The 21,352-nt window shown below is 36.9% G+C and overlaps 1 protein-coding gene across 1 annotated transcript in view; it reads left to right on the top strand.

Annotated features, from left to right (window-relative positions):
- Window positions 1-21,352, top strand: part of Pgd (phosphogluconate dehydrogenase) — a 173,275-nt gene that overhangs the window by 27,719 nt on the left and 124,204 nt on the right. The window contains exons 2-3 of the mRNA XM_090375793.1: window positions 6,696-6,771; window positions 12,239-12,383. Of these exons, the coding sequence (XP_090231919.1) occupies window positions 6,696-6,771; window positions 12,239-12,383 (221 nt within the window). The remainder of the gene's footprint in view (window positions 1-6,695; window positions 6,772-12,238; window positions 12,384-21,352) is intronic.

The following is a 21,352-nucleotide window of genomic DNA, read 5'->3' as shown; positions in this document are numbered from 1 at the left end:
TCAAGAAGGATGTAGAGCTGCTGGAACCGAGTACAGAGAAGGGCAACAAGATTAGTGAATGGAACAAAGGGGTACGCTTGCGAAGAAAAGCTTAACTTTTGCAAATTACAGTGTCTGGAGACTAGGCACCATCGAGGTGATCTGATAGAGGTGTATAAAGCCTTGAATGGTTTGAGCATGCTCAATGCTGATGGGATTCTCCCTCTTGCTCAGAATAATCACCTGAGAGGTCATAAATTCAAATTGAGTAAAGACAGATGTAGGATAGACGTTCGGAAATTTGCCTTTAGCCAGCGGGTAGTTGGTTGGTGGAACAGACTTCCATCCGTTGTCGTGGAAGTTGATAGTCTAAACAAATTTAAGGCTCAGCTGGATAGGTATTTTGAAGGAACGGAGGGGTGAAGTGGGAGTGGGTTTTTTTTTTTTTTTTTGCTGATGTTGCATAAGCTTTCTTTTTTACATCATATGCGTTAGCTAATGCTAATACTCATTTAGTTTCTTAGCCACCTGAGCAGGATCATCAACAGTTGAACCATCAATATCCAGTGGACCCCATCTGATTCATCCCTTTCCTTAAAGAACTCTTTTCTGTTTTTCTTTTCATCCTTTGCCAAAGATGTCTCATCATCTGCCTTTGCCTGCCTAATCTCCTTTCTGACTTGGTTAGAAACCAGCTTATATCTATCATAGGCTTCCATGTCACCCATTAATTTATATGTATCCCATGCTTTTTTCTTCTCTGCCATATGTCTCATCAGTTCATCTGACATCCATTTAGTTCTAAATCTTGAACAGTATTTCTTAGTTGGTATTGTAACTAGCAGCTTCCAACATATTCTTTGAATGCTTCCCATTTTGCTTTTGCTTTTGGTAACGTCATCAGTTGGTCCCACTGTATAGAATTTAAATACTGTCTCACACCATCATAGTCACCTTTACAGGCGCCTTCTTGATTAGACAGGGGTTCGAGCCCGTCACCACCTAATACGGAGGATGCCGAAAGGTCAGGGAATGATCACCGCATATCCCGGAGAAATATGGCCTTAAGTGCTAATGTTCCTAAAAAAAAAAAAAAAACTGTCACCTTTACGAAAGCAAAAACCCTTCCTTTACCCCTGATGGTAGTTACCTCTTTGAGTAAATCCTACTTCAGGACACTGTGATCACTGCCACCTGGTGGTTCCTTTATCTGCATATTCTTAATGCACAAAGAATCACTACTGATAATCAGATCAAGAGTATTAATCCCTCTAGTTGCCTTCTGAACATACTGATCTAGAAAACAATCATCCAATAAATCCACAAAAACCTTGCTAGTGTGTGAGTGAAGAATCCACAAATTCCAGTCAATATCAGGTAAATTAAAATCCTCCATTATAAGACTGTGATTTACTGACCCACTCTATTTCCCTGTACAGTTTCTTATTATACTCATCAGAGTAATTAGGCCCAAAGCACACTCCTACTCCCAATACTTATGTCACACCAAACTGACTCGACACTTCACTGTCGAGTGATGTTGACCTGCTTCACTTCATTGGATTTGTTTCTTAACTACTAGCATAACCCCTCCTCCCTTTCTATCCTGTCTATCCCTTCTGTACACATTGTATTCCCCAAATTCCAGTTCTGCACTCCTTATATCTGTGTGACACCACGTCTCTGATATCCCAACAATATCTGCCTTTGATGTTTTGAGCAATACCTCAAATTCATCAAATTTATTTACCAAACTCCTAGCATTGGTGTACACGCAGGTATACATGCACCTGTTTCTATTCTTAGCAACTCTAACACAACCCATGTGTTTACTTGTACCGCAATGTCTGCCAGCAGTCTCTGAAATAACCTGCATCTTGTTTTCCCGGCTGCTGCTCATTCCAACAGAAACAGTGCAAGAATCACTTTCACCTCTGCCAGTGGCTACTGTTAATCTAATAGTCTGTATCCCCCCCCCCCAAGCTAACAGTTTTCCCACCCACCTAACACTGCCTTGATAGCATCAGTAAATATTCTTGCACCCTTTGCACACCTATTGTGACTTAGTCTGTGTTATAAATGTTAACACTGAATGTCTGTGATATTAAACCATCATAAATATCACATTACAAGGTTTGTGATGTCTGTAATTTACTTGGATGTTATTATGTTTGCAAAAAAACCATATAAAACTCCAGCATACTGACTATGATCTATGTGAATATTCTTGTTTTTACATTCCTAAGTAAAAAGTTAAGCCTTCCTTAAAAGTTTTTTCATTTCTATGCAGACCTTCTGTATAATCAATAATAATTTCAGTAATGTGCAATAGATTGTTTTTAAAACCTGTTGAGTTGGTTTAAATCTTAGTGATTCTCTGGACAAGCACTTTCTTCCCCGTTTCACTCTACCTTCCCCTTGTCATGTTTTGTACAAATTTTTTGTTCCAATAGCTTGTTAATTATTCTATATTAGAAAGTCTGCTTTAAATCAGATTGCAAAGATTAGGTGTTAAGTTTGATATTTTTCTTTTTTTGTTGTAATTAAAAGAAATCTAATCACTTGAAAGTAATTCAGGCCATTTTCTTGCTGTATAGAGGTGAGGCATTTATATGGCAGTTTGTGCAGTGAACTGCAAAGAGTAAACTAATTTCAACATATAATTCCATTATTAGCATTAGCATTAGTAGAGGCATTTGATGCAAGAAAGCAAGCTTATGCAGTATCAGCAAAAAAAAAAAAAAAAAAACCCACTTCCACTTCACCCCTCTGTTCGTTCAAAATACCTGTCCAGCTGAGCCTTAAACTTATTTAGGCTATCAACCTCCACCACAAGGGATGGAAGTCTGTTCCACCAACCAACCACCCGCTGGCTAAAGGCAAATTTCTGCACGTCTATCCTACATCTGTCTTTCCTCAATTTGAATTTATGCCCTCTCAGGTGATTTTTCTGAGCTAGAGGAAGAATCCCATCAGCATTGAGCATGCTTAAACCATTCAAGGCTTTATACACCTCTATCAGATCACCTTGCTGGTGCCTAGTCTCCAGACACTGTAATTTGCAAAACTTAAGCCTTTCTTCGTAAGAGCACCCCTTTGTTCCATTCACTAATCTTGTTGCTCTTCTCTGTACTCGTTCCAGCAGCTCTACATCCTTCTTGAAATGAGGCCTCCAGACCTGTATACAGCACTCTAGGTGTGGCCTGACCATCGCCTTATACAATGGAATAATCACCTCCTTATCCCTGCTGGAAAAATTCCTGTATATCATTGACAATACTCCATGAGCTACTCTTGCAGCCCGTTTGCACTGCTCAGAGAACTTCATATCTGCCTGCACAACCACCCCCAAGTCCCTTTCATTCTCTACCACTGTCAGTGTAGTACCACAGAGTTGATACGTTGCTCTGGGGTTGCTGTTTCCCATGTGTAGTACTTTACATTTGTCAATGTTAAACTTCATTTGCCACCTCTCAGCCCATCTGCTCAACCTTTCCAGATCCTGTTGCAGCAGCATAGTGTCAGTAGTGTCCTTGACAACCCTGCCAACCTTTGTATCGTCTGCAAACTTGGACATTAAGCCCGATATACCATCATCAATATCATTTATAAATACAGAAAACAATAATGGACCCAACACTGAGCCCTGAGGGACTCCACTAATAACATCAGTCCACGATGAGAAGTGTCCATTGATTACCACTCTCTGTCTTCTCCCCCTCAACCACCCCTTTATCCATAGCAGCAATTTGCCTCCAATGTCACACTGCTCCAATTTGTGTAGCAGTCTTCCATGTGCAACAGTATCAAAAGCCTTTCTAAGATCCAAGTATATAATATCAAAGTTATTCCCTGCATCCAGTTCTTTTGTGACTGCATCATAGTATCCAATCAAGTTGGTCAGGCAAGACTTCCCCTTAACAAAACCATGCTGTGTCTGAGCTATAACTGAAGTCTTGTCTAAATGATCCTGCAGTGCTTCTTTAACCAGTGCCTCCATTAATTTTCCTGGAACAGAAGTTAAGCTCACAGGTCTATAATTACTTGTGTCAGCCTTTGATCCTCCTTTGTGAATTGGGGTCACATTTGCACATTTCCAGTCTATGGGTACCTCCCCTGAGTCCAAGGAAGCTCTCATAATTATGGCTAAGGGTTTGCTTGCTTCCTTTGCTGCCTCCTTTAATATAACTGGATAGATCCCATCCGCCCCGGGTGCCTTTCTTGTGTTTATCTTCAACAGTTTTTCCTCCACTTTACTCCCAGTTATTTCAAGATTCTGTAGCTTACTGCTAGAGTTGAATACACCTCTGGCATTCCCCTCGCTGAATAACTCCTCATGTGTGAATGTCGATGCAAAATATTCATTTAGTTTGTTAGCTACCTGAGCAGGATCATCAACACTTGACCCATCAATATCAAGTGGACCAATCTGATTCATCCCCTTCCTTCTAGAGTTTACATAAGTAAAGAACTCTTTGCTGTTTTTCTTTGCATCCCTTGCCAAGGATTTCTCGTAATCTGCCTTCGCCTGCCTAACCTCCTTTGTAACTTGGTTGCATATCAACTTGTATCTATCATAGGCTTCTGTGTCATGTGTTAATTTGTATGTATCCCATGCATTTTTCTTCTCTGCCATATGCCTCATTAGTTCATCTGACATCCATTTTGGCCTAAACCTTAAACAATATTTCTTAGTTGGTATGTAAAGCCTAGTAGCTTCCAAGATAAGTTCTTTGAATGCTTCCCATTTTGAATTTGCTGTTGGTAACATCAACAGTTGGTCCCACTGTATAGAATTTAAATACTGTCTCAGTCCATCGTAGTCGCCTTTACGGAAGCAATAACCCTTCCCTTTACCCCTAATGGTAGTTACCTCTTTGAGTAAATCCCACTTCAGCACACTGTGATCACTGCCACCTAGTGGTTCATTTATCTGCAGATTCTTAATGCATGAAGAATCACTGCTGATAATCAAATCAAGAGTATTACTCCCTCTAGTTGCCTCCCGAACATGCTGATGTAGAAAACAATCATCCAATAAATCCACAAAAGTCCTGCTAGTGTGTGAGTAACCAGCCCCCAAATTCCAGTCAATATCTGGGAAATTAAAATCTCCCATTATAAGACACTCTGATTTACTGGCCCACTCTATTTCCCTGTACAGTTCCTTATTATACTCATCAGAGTCATTAGGCCTATAGCACACTCCTACTCTCAATTTTGATCTCCCAATGTTTATGTCACACCAAACTGACTCCACACTGCACTGTCCAGCGATGTCGACTGGCTTCACTTCCTTGGTTTTTATGTGTTTCTTAACTAATAGCATAACCCCTCCCCCCTTCATATCCTGTCTATCCTTTCTGTAGACGTTGTACTCCCCAAATTGCAGTTCTGCATCCGTTATATCTGTGTGACACCACGTCTCTGATATCCCAACAATATCTGCCTTTGATGTTTTGAGCAATACCTCAAATTCATCAAATTTATTTACTAAACTCCTAGCATTGGTGTGCACGCAAGTATACCTGCACCTGTTTCCATTCTTAGCTACCCTAACACAACCCATGTGTTTACTTGTACCGCAATGGCTCCCAGCAGTCTCTGAAATACCATGCATCTTGTTTTTCAGGCTTCTGCTCATTCTAATAGACGCAGTGCAAGAAGTCGCTTAATAACAATTATTTATTTATTCTAAGGTGCATTTAGGGCTAAAGCCTCAAGCTGCAAGCAAATTCAGACTATGTATATCTTAAGTGCATTAGCATCATTGATACAAGCCATTTCTGAATAAACGGAAGATTTAAAAAACGGCATCATTTTAAGTTATATCTCATATTGTGAATACCTTCACAACGAGTTGCCATGATATTGCACTACTTTGAATAAGTAACACTTCACCTAAGGAGAAGACTAATGTTTGTTGTTTGTTATTTGGTTTTTAGGAGCATTAGCAACTAAGGCCATATTGCTCCGGGATATGCGGTGGTCATTCCCTGACCTTTCCGCATCCTTCTTATTTGGTGGTTACGGGCTCGAACCCCGGTCTGATCAAGAAGCATGTGCTACGCACTGCTGCTCCTTCCCACCTAGCTACGGAGGCGCCGAGAAGACTAATGTTACTTATTCTCAGGTAGGCACCACCACCCAGACGGCACTGTTTCAGGGCTATTTGGCCCTTCAGGCATCTCTCATATTGTGGAGTTATACTTCATAACTGTTTTGCAATCATTGCATCACTTGGGTACCTACCCACCGACCGAAGAAGGGCCAAATAGCCCTGAAACGGTGCCGTCTGGGTGGTGGTACCTATCTGAGAATAAGTAACATTAGTCTTCTCCTTAGGTGAAGCGTTACTTATTCGAAGTAGTGCAATATCATGGCAACTTGTTGTGAAGGTATTCACAATATGAGATATAACTTAAAACGATGTCGCTTTTTAAATATTCTGTTTATTCAGAAATGGCTGTGTATTAATGATGCTAATGCACTTAATATATACATTATTTACTTAATATAATTAATAATTATTTGCATATTTTTGTTTTACTGTTTTCTGGACTTGACTGCTCTTTTTAAACAGTTTGATAATTTAGATCTTTTACGTAATATTTATTGAAGTGTAGTTAAAAGCATTTGAATTTTTGATATATTATTATTTATTTTAATTTTTAAAATTTTTTTATTATGTATTTACAATTTTGTACTATTTTTAGAGCTGATATAGCCCTGATTGGCCTTGCAGTAATGGGGCAGAACATCATACTTAATATGAATGACCATGGATATGTGGTAGGTCTCATGCGTTTTCTTCTTTTTTTTTATAAACTACCATGAACATGTTTTTAATGCACACATCTTTTATTCCTTTTTTTTTTTTAACCTTAAAACAAACGCATATTGACTAACTGCCAATTATATGTTTGCATGTTTATTCTATTGACCCTTCCTGGGTAAATTTATTTTAAGATTTTTACTAATATTTAAATAATTCATTAAATTTATTATATTTAAATTTTTCTCAAGCTGTCAGTCACAATTACCTATGGAGGCAAAATTTATTTCAATGATTAGCAGTTTTCTGGTTAAAGGGAAACTTTCTGCAAACTGTCCACAGTTATTTTCTTTTACTTTGAATTTATGTCCCTTGGAATTTGTCACTTAGTTCCATGAAATTTTCCCCTTCATTCATTTTTACTACCCTCTATCAAAGCCTTAAAAACCATAATCTGATTCCCATTTGAGGTACCTAAATAAACCAAGCTCTCTAGTTCACATATTTGAAGATTATCTCCGTATGGGTGCTCTTTTGCTAGTTTTTTGCCAGGCACTTTGTGCAGTGCACAGAGTTTACACCTGCCTGTAACTCCCAAATTGCTATCTTTCTCTGCTGTTTTAAATTCGCCCTCCCTGAAGCCTATCTACATCATTCTGTAATAGCACTGCTTATTGTTGGTCATTAAACACTCTCCAGTATCCACATCTTCTGCAAATCCTGCCATGATGCCCTCTATCTCTTCATCAGTATCATTTAAGGAATTCAGAAACAGGAGTAGTCCCAAACTGATCCTCAAGGGGGGGTTGGGTCTTCCACTTCTGACTATTTGATTCTGAAGAGAACCATCATTTACAGTCCTTTGTCTTCTATCAAGTTACTATCTAAGGATTTTACATCCACATGTTTCAGCTTATAAAAATTTCTCATGTACGAGTTCTTCATTTTGTTTCATTTTCTCTACCCCACAACTCCCACAGATAACGCTTCCCAACAAACTAAACCATCTTTATATTAGTTCTAAATGCTATTTCTCACCTTCCTTGTTATATACCTTATATCCAAAACAAACTAATTTGTTATTATTGTTTAAGCTACAGTTTGCCTACATTAATCTTTTTGGTTTCTGTGATTTCAAAACAAATTTGGACTCAAGGAAAGTACCCATGGACTGGAGATGTGCAAATGTGACCCCAATTCACAAAGGAGGATCAAAGGGTGACACAAGTAATTATAGACCTGTTAGTTTAACTTCTGTTCCCGGAAAATTAATGGAGGCACTGGTTAAAGAAGCACTGCAGGATCATCTAGACAAGACTTCAGTTATAGCTCGGACACAGCATGGTTTTGTTAAGGAGAAGTCTTGCCTGACCAATTTGATTGGATACTATGATGCAGTCACAAAAGAACTGGATGCAGGGAATAACTTTGATATTATATACTTGGATCTTAGAAAGGCTTTTGATACTGTTGCACATGGAAGACTGCTGCAAAAATTGGAGCAGTGTGGCATTGGAGGCAAATTTCTGCTATGGATAAAGGGGTGGTTGAGGGGGAGAAGACAGAGAGTGGTAATCAATGGACACTGCTCATCGTGGACTAATGTTATTAGTGGAGTCCCTCAGGGTTCAGTATTGGATCCATTATTGTTTTCTGTATTTATAAATGATATTGATAATGGTATATCAAGCTTAATGTCCAAGTTTGCAGACGATACGAAGGTTGGCAGGGTTGTCAAGGACACTACTGACACTATGCTACTGCAACAGGATCTGGAAAGGTTGAGCAGATGGGCCGAGAGGTTGCAAATGAAGTTTAACATTGACAAATGTAAAGTAGTACATATGGGAAACAGCAACCTCCAGAGCAACGTATCAGCTCTGTGGTACTACAGTGACAGTGGTAGAGAATGAAAGGGACCTGGGGTGGTTGTGCAGGCAGATATGAAGTTTTCTGAGCAGTGCAGACGGGCTGCAAGAGTAGCTCATGGTGTATTGTCGATGATATATAGGAATTTTTCTAGCAGGGATAAGGAGGTGATTATTCCCTTCTATAAGGCAATGGTCAGGCCACACCTAAAGTACTGTATACAGGTCTGGAGGCCTCATTTCAAGAAGGATGTAGAGATGCTGGAACGAGTACAGAGAAGGGCAACAAGATTAGTGAATGGAACAAAGGGGTGCTCTTACAAAGAAAGGCTTAAGTTTTGCAAATTACAGTGCCTGGAGACTAGGCACCAGCGAGATGATCTGATAGAGGTGTATAAAGCCTTGAATGGTTTGAACATGCTCAGTGCTGATGGGATTCTTCCTCTTGCTCAGAATAATCACCTGAGAGGGCATAAATTCAAATTGAGGAAGGACCGATGTAGGATAGACGTGAGGAAATTTGCCTTTAGCCAGCGGGTGGTTGGTTGGTAGAACAGACTTCCATCCCTTGTTGTGGAAGTTGATAGCCTAAATAAGTTTAAGGCTCAACTGGACAGGTATTTCGAACGAACAGAGGGGTGAAGTGGAAGTGGTTTTTTTTTTTTTATTTATTTATTTATTATTATTTTTTTTTTTTCGCTGATGCTGTATAAGCTTGGTTTCTTGCATCAAATGCCTCTACTAATGCATTAGCATTAGAAAATCACACATGGTTTTAAAGTTAGCCTGTATGAGTGTTGACGCTGAGTCCAACCATTATAATAAGGTTTTAGCTGATAATTTATACCATTTGGTCAGCCTAGTTCATATTGGCAGCCATCATTGTTCAGTAGCTATGAACATTTGATCTATATCCCAGGTGGTTTCCTATAAACCTAGATGTGGTCGTCTGGTTAGATAACTTTAGATCTTCAGTAAGTAACCGATGAAAATTAATGATTTGAAGTTTATATGCTTTATTTGCAGTTGAAATTTTGATCTTTAGTCATTTTAAAAGCATTGACAATATATTAGGAGCTTATTTTATTAAATTTTATTAAATTTTACAGCACATTTTATGTGTAGTTTAAAATGGTGTATTGAGTCCCCAAAGTAGAAATTAAACAAAAAAAAAAAAAAAAAAATTGCTCCTATTTTTTTTTTACTAAAGTCACACTCAATATACTAAATAATGTTGCATTCTTGTCGATGTTTCAGCTCCAACTTTGAGTATCCATTATCAAGACAGGTTGAACAGGTAACAAGCAGGTCTCCTCCAAGGAAGTATGCTTATTTCTACAACCTTCTACTTCAATGACTCTATAAACACACATGAGGGAACTTAAATTCAAATTAAGGCAGGATGGTTGCAGAATAGATGCTTGGAGATTTGCCTTCAGTCCATTGATTGATGGGTGGGTGGGTGGTTGGTTGTTGGAACAAACTTCTATCATTTGTTGCAGAAGTGGGTAGCTTATATAAATTCAGGGAAGTAGTAGTAGATAAATTTATTGGAGGGGATGGACATAAGGTACGTTTGTGTCGGATGGCACCTGGAATTTCTATCTCTGCGTGTGTTTCGCTGTATCGAGGACAGTACACTTTCAAGCCAGAGACTTGAAAGTGTGTGGGCTGTGTCTGTGCAGTGTTGATATGTTGTGCCCATTGTTTATCCGGCTTATTGGCCGTCAGGCCCTCTAGTGGGGCCCGACGTTGCCCATACTCTGTCACATGAGGGGATGGACAGGTGAAGTTTTTTTTTTTTTTTGGCTCATGTTTTATAACTTTCTTTCTGGCATCTTATATTAATTTTGCTAGTAGGGAAAAGGAGGTGATTATCCCTTTGTATAAGGCAGTAGTCAGGCCACGCCTTGAGTACTGTGTACAGGTCTGGAGGCCTCATTTTAGGAAGGATGTAGAGTTGCTTGAGTGTGTACAGAGAAGGGCAACAAGATTGAGGGGAACGAATGGGTCCTCTACCAAGAAAGGCTTAAAATTGCAACAGCTTGAAACTAGACACCTGTGAGGTGATCTGATAGGTGTATAAGGCCTTGAATGGGTTGAGCATGCTGAATTCTGATGGGATTCTTTCGCTTGCTTAGATTACAAACCTGAGGGTGCATAAATTAAAATTGAGGAAAGACAATGGTAGAATGTGCGGAAATTTACTTAAGCCAGCGGGTGGTTAATTGCTGGAACAAACTTCCATCTTTCGTTGTGGAAGTTGATAGCTTAAATAAATTCAAGGAGGAACTGGACAAACTTTTAGAGGGATTGGATATGTGAAATTGTATTTTTTTTTTTTTTTTTTTTTTTTTGCTGATGCTACATTTCGTGAAAAAATTATTTCGTGAATTTTGGAAAGTTCAAATTAATCTTGAAAAATCTCAAAGCAGATAGTATGTTTTCTGAAACAACCAAACAATCAAACTGCTCAGTGCAATTAAGGAATTAGTACCTTAAGGTAAAAATCTGCCTACAAAAGTCAGAGAACCATAGTATGGGTGAAAATAGAATCATATTTATGTGAAAAAATTTCAGAAATAAAATAGGGATATTGTGGATTTACTTATTGTAATATTTGTGTATAAAATAGTAAGTTGTAAAATTAATATACAAAAGGATAAAAAGAAAATTTAAAAAATTCTATAAGTTAGGAACATAGTAATGGGAAATGCATTTAATAAACATAAAAGCATATGGAAAATCCCCAATATGTTCATGTTATAAACATTTTTTAATAATATTATATTTAGTACTTATAATAAGTATATATTCAGGTCAACAGCGAGATATGAGCAGCAGTATGTCATTGCATAAAAGTTGGAACTGTGATTCACTTAATAATGGCATCATAAGGTGGTAAAGAAAAGTTTATTTCACTTTACATTGTTCTATACATTGCCTAGATATTCTTTACTATGCTTGGATTCTACACTTTGCAGGTAATATTTACTTCTGAATTTTAATTATTCTTGCCATCAGAAAAACTCTATGCCGCTACTTTTATGTGTTATGGCCTTGCACTCAGAATTAATTATCTAAATTTTATCTGCAAAGGTAGTTATTTAAATTCCAAGTGATACAAAATTTTATTTTAAGTCACCTGAGAAGTCAACAATAATTATTATAATGCCATATTAGTGTACTTCCATTTTTTTTTTTTTTTTTTTTTTTTTTTTTTATCCTGCAGTATGCCCTAAAACTTCTGGTAAATTGGAAGTAAATTGGTTTGAATCTTGGTATAATAGTTTGTTAATTAACTTTTTGATTTTGAAGAAACCATTGTTTAATGCTGTCTCAAACACTTTTCACCTGTAAATCAGAGATAGTTCATTTTTGAGACCTAACCACATTGATATGATTTTACTCATGTGTGAAAAGTGAACAAAGGAGGGAGAATAACTCACTATTAAAATTAAGTTTTAATAAAGTGGCGGGGATAATGTTGTACATTGTTGGATAGTGTTGTACATAGTTGTTTTTATTACACCATTATATGCATGTAGAGGGAAAGAAACAATAGTGGATATCAAGGAAATTGATTGAAATTTAATATTATTGCTGTTGGTTATAGGTATGTGCATACAACAGGACAGTGGAGAAAGTAGATAGATTCTTAGAGAATGAAGCAAAGGGTACAAAAATCATAGGTGCTCATTCCCCTGAAGAAATGGTGTCCAAGCTGAAGAAACCCAGAAGGATAATGCTTCTTGTTAAAGGTTTGTATCGAAGTGGTAGATTTATATAAAAAAAAAATTGTGGCCTGTGTGAAAAATTTTGCTCAGTTCTGAGTCAGCAGTTAGGCTAAGCACAGGTAAACTGAACTCAGGTGGGGACTAATACATGTTCCTCCCCAAGGGCATGTGGAAGATGATCTCTAGGGTTAGGTGCACCTGCCTAGAACATCTTGTTACCTTGGTTTGTTTATCCCACCCCACTCCATCCCTCTTCCATTGCTCTACTTTATCATTTAAATTGTTATTATGCAAAATCTGCTTAACTTTTTGGAACTAAAAATTATAACATTTAAATGAATTTAAAAGAAATGGCTAAAATTTGGTATTTAATGGTCACTTCAGTTTTTTAACAACATGTGACTAAAAGTCTTTCTGACATGTTAGAAATGCAGATATATACACTTTTTTTTTTTTTTTTTTTCATTTTATTGGCCAGTGATTTCAGATTTGTTCTGGGTTGTTTATAGCCCAATTACTTTTTGTAATAAAACTGCCAGTAATATGAATTCACAATAATTAAGATGATTAGTATCGTTACAAAACATGAGACTGGTTACCATTATATTTTTATAATTTTTACAGTTTAAACCCAATACACTTTATACACACAGTTATACACACTGTACACTATATTGTAAAAAAAAAAAAAGTACAATTCACAAATGTACAGATGATTTCCTTTGGTACAGATTTTGCAGTTATGTTGCAGTGCAATCCAGCAGTAGTCTGTCAACACATTCATTCCAGAAACCTTGGTAGTGATTTTCCATTAACTTTATCTTGATGGAATTGTTCCCCATGCTCATCACTCACCATTCCTAAATTGAAATTTAGTGGCATGGAAAATAGCACCAGGTCCAAATTATATGAAATATCACTAAAAACGAAATGCGGTGATTCCCTGACCATTATTGGCCTTGTGGTTCTCCGTCCAGATGGGGTATTAATGGTCACTTTATTTATTTTCATTTTGTTTGTCAAGTGTTGTAGTTGGTTTTCATCTCTGTTTTTAGTGATATTTCACATAATTTGGACCTGGTGCTATCTTCCAGGCAGTACTAAATTTCAATTAATTGGATATTCTGAAATTTTTGTTATTTGGTATTATATAAATTGGCTTTTTCTAAATTATTCTGAAGATTCCTTCTGATATACCCTTTATGTTGATTCCCCCACCCCCAATTTTTGTTTTATGTATTGGTTTATTTTTACTACTTGCTCTACTGGTTTTCATGCTACTGGCATTTGTTTCATTTATTTATTTATTATTTATTTTTTTAATTTATATAAGTTTGTAGTAGAGAAAGGCAGTGTGCTAACATTATGGAGAACAAATGACTAACGGAACAGAAATTGCTATCACGGTGAACAAAGAAGGGGGCTAAGATAAAAAGAAGTAATAAGAATTACTTATATTCATGTTCATCCTGTGACCTCAGCGCCTTCATTTGTGACCAGCTGCCGAAATCAAAGGAGGAAACGGCGAACTGTAAGTTATCCTATTTCTTTAATCTTTACTTCCGGCTTCTGTCGGGTGAGCCATGAAATATACGCATGCCCTATAATTTAAATTTTAACCCTAACTTACTTTACCTACTTTTCAACTGTACCACGTGCTGCATATATTCCAAGTCAGAAACAGAGGCTTTACCTACTTATTGCCATTTCCTCCTTTGATTTCGATGACTGGCCCCAGATGAAGGCACTGAGGTCACAGGATGAATAGCATTAAGTAATTTTTATTGCTTCTTTTTATCTTAGCTTCCTTTGTTCTCTGTGATAGCGATTTCTGTTCTGTGGGCCATTTGTTCTCCATAACGTTAGCACGTTGCCTTTCTCTACTACAAACTTATGTAACCATTATGGTCGTTGGGTACTTTCTGCCTATAGCAGTGTCCCAGGTCCATAAACCATTATTAATATTTTAATCTGTAGCTTATAAAATTCTTATTATATTCTATAAAATGTATATGTATATATTCTATATGTATAGAAAATTATTTTAATGTTATGTGCAAATCTTTAATTTAACTTATGCTAATAATGAAAATACCGTGTACCCTGGGAGCGATGTATGTTGAATAAAGGGGGGGAAGAACGGAAAAGAGTAACGTTATAAACAAAGTGCGAATTTTGAAAAATGTAAAATTTGAAAAGAACGAAAATAGAAATAGCAGATTATTGAAAAGAACGACCAAAGTAGAAATAGCATTGCAGTATCTTTCACAATTTCTGTGTCATCTTCAGAGGTCATCCACCTAAATTATGAAAAAGAACAGCAATACTCTTACTTCTGTTTCTGACATGTTCTGTATGTCAAAAAAAAAAAAAAAAAAAAAAAAAAAACACGTGTACGCGGACACGTTGTAAAAAATAATTTAGAATATAAATTTTGAAAAAATAAAATACAAGTTAAGCAAAAATATTATTCCAAAGTATAACACTTTGGAATAATATTTTGGAAGTATATGTTATACTTTGGAATAATATTTTTGCTTAACTTGTATTTTATTTTTTCAAAATTTATATTCTAAATTATTTTTTACAACGTGTCCGCGTACACGTGTTTTTTTTTTTTTTTTTTTTTTTTTTTTGACATACAGAACATGTCAGAAACAGAAGTAAGAGTATTGCTGTTCTTTTTCATAATTTAGGTGGATGACCTCTGAAGATGACACAGAAATTGTGAAAGATACTGCAATGCTATTTCTACTTTGGTCGTTCTTTTCAATAATCTGCTATTTCTATTTTCGTTCTTTTCAAATTTTACATTTTTCAAAATTCGCACTTTGTTTATAACGTTACTCTTTTCCGTTCTTCCCCCCCTTTATTCAACATACATCGCTCCCAGGGTACACGGTATTTTCATTATTAGCATAAGTTAAATTAAAGATTTGCACATAACATTAAAATAATTTTCTATATATACATTATGGTTGTAGGGTACCTTTGCTCTTGCAGTGTCCCTGATCCATAATTCATATTATTGATATTCCATTTTATCTCTATTCAAATTCAAATCCATTTTCTTTCTTTACTTAATTTTAATTTTTATTCATAATTATTCTATATGTATATATATATATACATACATATATATATATATATATATATATATATATATACACACTGTCGTTCAAAGAAAGTGAATCACCTAGGAATTTCTCATTTCTAAACCTTTTTTGCGATGGTATGTAACATTAATGACTAGCATCACAAATAGAAATATAAACAAAAGATATTAGCATTAGTAGAGGCATATGATGCAAGAAAGTGAGCTTATGCAGCATCAGCCAAAAAAAAAAAAAAAAAAACACTCCCATTTCACCCCTCCATTCGTTCCAAATACCTGTCCAGCTCAGGTATTTGGGTTTATTTAAATTTATTTAAGCTATCAACTTCCACAACAAGGGATGGAAGTCTGTTCCACCAACCAACTATCCGCTGGTTGAAGGCAAACTTCCGCACATCTATCCTACATCTGTCTCCTCAATTTGAATTTATGCTCTCTCAGATGATTGTTCTGAACAAGAGGAAGACTCCCATCAGCATCGAGCTTGCTCAAACCATTCAAGGCTTTATACACATCAATCAGATCACCTCGCAGGTGCCAAGTCTCCAGACACTGTAATTTGCAAAATTTAAGCCTTTCTTCGTAAGAGCAACCCTTTGTTCCATTCACTAATCTTGTTGCCCTTCTCTGTACTCATTCCAACAGCTCTACATCCTTTTTAAAATGAGGCTGCCAGACCTGTATACAGTACTCAAGGTGTGGCCTGACCATTACCTTATACATTTGGATAATCACCTACTTATTCTTGCTAGAAAAATTCTGTATATCATTTACAAGACCTATGAGCTACTCTTGCAGACCGTCTGCACTGCTCAGAAAACTTCATATCTGCCTGCACAATTACCCTCAGGTCCTTTTCGTTCTCTACCACTGTCAGTGTAGTACCACAGAGTTGATACGTTACTCTGGGGTTACTGCTTCCCATATGTATTACTTTACATTTGTCAATGTTAAACTTCAGTTGCCACCTCTCAGCCGATCTGCTCAATTTTTCTAGATCCTGTTGCAGCAGCGTACTGTCAGTAGTGTCGTTAACAACCATGTCAACCTTTGTATCGTTCGCAAACTTCGACATTTAAGCTTGCTATACCATCATCAATATCATTTATAAATACAGAAAACAACAATGGACCCAACACTGAACCCTGAGAGACTCCACTAATAACATTAGTCGACAATGAGCAGTGTCCATTGATTACCACTCTGTCTTCGCCCCCTCAACCATCCCTTTATCCATAGCAGCAATTTGCCTCCAATGCCACACTTCTCCAATTTGTTACTTCCTTTGCTGCCTCCTTTAATATAACTGAATAGATCCCATCCAGGCACCTCCGTAGCCAGGTGGGAAGGAGCAGCAGTGCGTAGCACACACTTCTCTATTAGACCGGGGTTCAAGCCCGTCACCACCAAATACGGAGGATGTGGAAAGGTCAGGGAATGACCACCACATATCCCGGAGCAATGTGGCCTTAGTTGCTAATGCTCCTAAAAATCAAATAACAAACAAATACAGATCCTATCCACCCCGGGTGCCTTTTTTATGTTTATCTTCAACAATTTCTTCTTCACTTTTCTCTCAGTTATTACAAAATTATCTAGCTCACTGCCAGAGTTTACTTCACTTCTGGCATTCCCCTCCCTGAATAACTCCTCATGTTTAAATGTAGATGCAAAATACTCATTTAGTTTGTTAGCCACTTGAGCAGGATCATCAATAGTTGAACCATCAATATCCAGTGGACCAATCTGATTCATTCCTTTCCTTCTAGAGTTTACATAGGTAAAGAACTCTTTTCTGTTTTCCTTTGCATCCTTTGCCAAGGATTTCTCATAATCTGCCTTTTCCTGCCTAATCTCCTTTGTGACTTGATTACAGGCCAGCTTATATCTGTCATAGGCTTCTATGTCACCCATTAATTTATATGTATCACATGCATTTTTCTTCTCTGCCATATGTCTCATTAGTTCATCTGACATCCATTTAGGCCTAAACTTTGAACAGTATTTCCTAGTTGGTATGAAAAGCCTAGTAGCTTCCAAGATTAATTCTTTGAATGCTTCCCATTTGAATTTTCTGTTGGTAACGTCATCAGTTTTTCCCACCATATATAATTTAAATACTGTCTCAGACCACCACAGTCGCCTTTGCGAAAGCAAAAACCCTTCCTTTTACCCCTGATGGTAGTTACCTCTTGAGTAAATCCCACTTCAGCACACTGTGATCACTCTCACCTAGTGGTTCCTTTATCTGCAGATTCTTAATGCATGAAGAATTGCTATTGATAATCAGATCAAGAGTATTACTCCCTCTAGTTGCCTCCCGAACATGCTGATGTAGAAAACAATTATCCAATAAAACCACAAAAGCCTTGCTAGTGTGAGAGTGACCAATCCACGAATTCCATTCAATATCTGGGAAATTAAAATCCCCCATTATAAGATTCTCTGATTTACTGGCCCACTCTATTTCCCTGTACAGTTTCTTATTATACTCATAGGAGTCATTAGGCCTATAGCACACTCCTACTCTCAATTTTGATCTCCCAATGCTTATGTCACACCAAACTGACTCGACACTGCATTGTCCAGCGATGTCGCTTGGCTTCACCTCCTTGGATCTTGTATTAACTAATAGCATAACCCCTTCTCCCCTCCTATCCTGTCTACTTTCTGTACACATTGTACTCCCCTAATTCCAGTTCTGCATTCCTTATATCTGTGTGACACCATGTCTCTGATATACCAACAATATCTGCTTTTAATGTTGATCAAATTTATTTACCAAACTCCTAGCATTGGCGTACATGCAAGTAGACATGCACCTGTTCCTATTCTTAGGAACAGATTTATTTATATTTACTATTTATTAATAGAACATATTTATTAATAGTTAAGGCAAAGCTAAGTAAAATTTGACAGGTGCTTCCAAAATATTCCAAAATGAGCATTTGCAACCTTTATACAACAGTTTTGGTAAACAAGACAATTATGGCTGAAATGTTATCAGAAGCCCTCAGTTTGCTTCAGTTTATCATTTTAAATGGAAAACAAAATGAAAAGTTCACCAGGTGCAAACTAATATTTAGTTGAACTGCCTCTGGTCCTGATGACAGTAGCACACCGTTGAGGCATTGATAAGGTCAATTTCTGAAGATAATCAACTGATAGTCCGTGGTTCCAAACATGAATTATGGCTTCCTGAAGTTCATTTCACCAAGAGTCTTTGGTTTCTTTCTGGCAACTGCAGATTCCACATGATGCCAACAGTTCTCTATAGGATTCAGGTCCAGGCTGTTTCCTGGCCAGCTAAGATTTGTAATGAATCATTTTTTCACCGGTAACTAATTTAAATGCATTGCTGTTGAACCTTTAATCAGAAATTAAGCTAAAGTAACTACAGAAGTGGGTACTCTCACTTTTCACCCAATGACAAGAAGCAGAGCCGTCCTGAAAGATGCAGTTACTTGGCAGGTTGAAATGATTTCTAATGGTTGGCAGCAATTTGCCTTCCAATATAGCCAGGTATCCATTGGCAGCCAGATGGAACCTTTTATAAACTGCAGGTGACCTACTCTGCGATATCAAATGCAACCCTATATCATTTGGCTGGTAGGGAATTTCACTGTATACACCATACAGTCTAGATGGTATTCTTCACCACGTTTACAGTGAATCATTTGTCTCCCATCAGAGCCATACAGGTTGAATTTCTTTTCATCCAAGAAAATAACTGACTTCCACTGCTTGGGGGTCCATTTGACATGCTCCTTACACCAAATGAATCAGGCCTTTTTCATTTTTTGTGTAAGGAGGGGCTTCTTTTTAGGACAACAGGCTAAGAGTCCGTTTTTGAAGAGGCATCTTCTGACTGTTACTTGCACTTGCTACCACTCCTGTATGTTCTTCCCATTCTCTTTTCAGCTCAGACGAAGAAGCTTTATGGTTTTTAAGGCATAAACGCTTCAAAATGCAGTCCTGTTTTGCCATAGTCTCGTTTGTGTCCAGTTCTTTTTTTCCTATCAGCAGAATCAGTATTCTTGAAGTTGGAAAGAAATGTACTCATTTTTGACTGATTACAAGACTCTATAAGTAGTATGATGGGAAGAACATCCTCACATTAAGCAACAATAGCACTCTTTCTTCGTGGCATTAACTGCACATAACTCGCCATCCTGACACAAGCAAGGGATGACTGCAACTCTTGCAGAGCGTGCTTATATAGCTGAAAGTAACAGCTGATACAATATTATGTCATCACCTATGCATGTCAGTCTTATCTGATGCAGTCTGTAAGAAATATTGCCGTATACTTATTCGGACAACAATTAGTATTTTAAGGGGTGATGCACTTTCTTTGAACACCAGTGTGTGTGTGTGTGTGTGTAATTCTAATTAAATCCAAATGAATTAAATGTTAGACAGCAGAAATAAGTGCAAAATTAAATGAATATAAAAAATAAGGATAATAGCGCACAGACATCAGTGGCAGCAAATTTTCAAAAACTACAACATGTGTGTATTAAACTGTAATTTTATGTTACAATAAAGAGAAATGAAAGTATGCCAGTAGCGTGGCAAACCAGTAGAGTGAGAAAGAATTTAACATAAAAAAATTAAGAATAGAGTACTGTTGGAGAAACATTATTAAATAATTTAGAAAATATGAGTCGAAATTAAAGGAAAATTTAGTGGTGGCCCCAGTTGCTAAGCTCCAGTTTCCAAATTGCATGAAATATCACTATATGTAAATGTAACCAGCTAACAATACAGAAATAAGTAAAAATAAAAAGTAGAACATACCATACTATTGAATTGAATAGAAAAGACTGACCATTATGCCCTATCTCGTTAGTGGATCACGAGGCCATAATGGTCAGGGAACCACTACATTTTGAACGCTACACAAATCCATGCCAAGAAAGAATGATACAAGGATCACATTGCCACTGCAGTAGATTTGCATAACGGTGGTCCATATGTAGTGTAAAATAATAGAACAGAGAAAACAATACTTACATGGAAAAGCCAAACTACTGAACAGACAAAGCAACTGCTAAACATATATATCTGGAAATAAATTAGGCTATAGAGGGCAGTATGGATGCAGCATTAACAATTCATCACACTACTACCATATAAATATAATTCTAATTAAATCCAAATAAATCAAATATCAGACAGCAGAAATAAGTGCAAAATTAAGTAAAAATAAAAAAAAATAAGGATAGTAGCGCAGACTATTATCTGATAGTAGCGCATCAGTGGCAGCAAATATGCAAAAACCACAATATGTTGTGTGTATATATAGATATATCATTACTATTGTAAGTGTATAATTGGTTCTATATAGGTACTAAAGTGTATTAAAACATTGGTATAAAAGTACTCAGCAGGCCACAAGGACAAAAGAACCTATAAAGACTAAGATGGCCTGTGTTGGTTTACATTGCTATACCCTAGAAATAAACATATAATTATGCAGCTAATTATTGATAATCAGATAAATTGAAGCACTTTTTTGAGGGCTAACAACCTGAATCGCTGGATAATCAGGATTAATGTCCAAGTTTGATTACAAAGGTTGGCAGGGTTATTAACGATAGTAAAGACAGTATGCTACTCCAACTGGATCTAGACAAGTTGGGCAAATGGGCTGAGAGGTGGCAACTGAAGTTTAACATTGAGAAATGCAAAGTACTGCATATGGGTAGCAACAACTGAAGAGAAACCTACCAATTGTGTGGTACTACACTCAGGGAAGTGGAAAGTGAAAAAGACCTGGGGGTAATTATACAGTCAAATATAAAGATCGCTGACAATGCAGATGAGCTGCCAGGTCAGGTCATGGAGTCTTGTCAATGATATAGGAATTTTGCTA

Source organism: Mastigoproctus giganteus, chromosome 6 (assembly GCF_048544385.1).
Source record: "Mastigoproctus giganteus isolate SK-2022 chromosome 6, ASM4854438v1, whole genome shotgun sequence".
Classification (NCBI taxonomy): domain Eukaryota; kingdom Metazoa; phylum Arthropoda; class Arachnida; order Uropygi; family Thelyphonidae; genus Mastigoproctus; species Mastigoproctus giganteus.
This window is presented reverse-complemented; position numbering and strand designations above follow the sequence as displayed.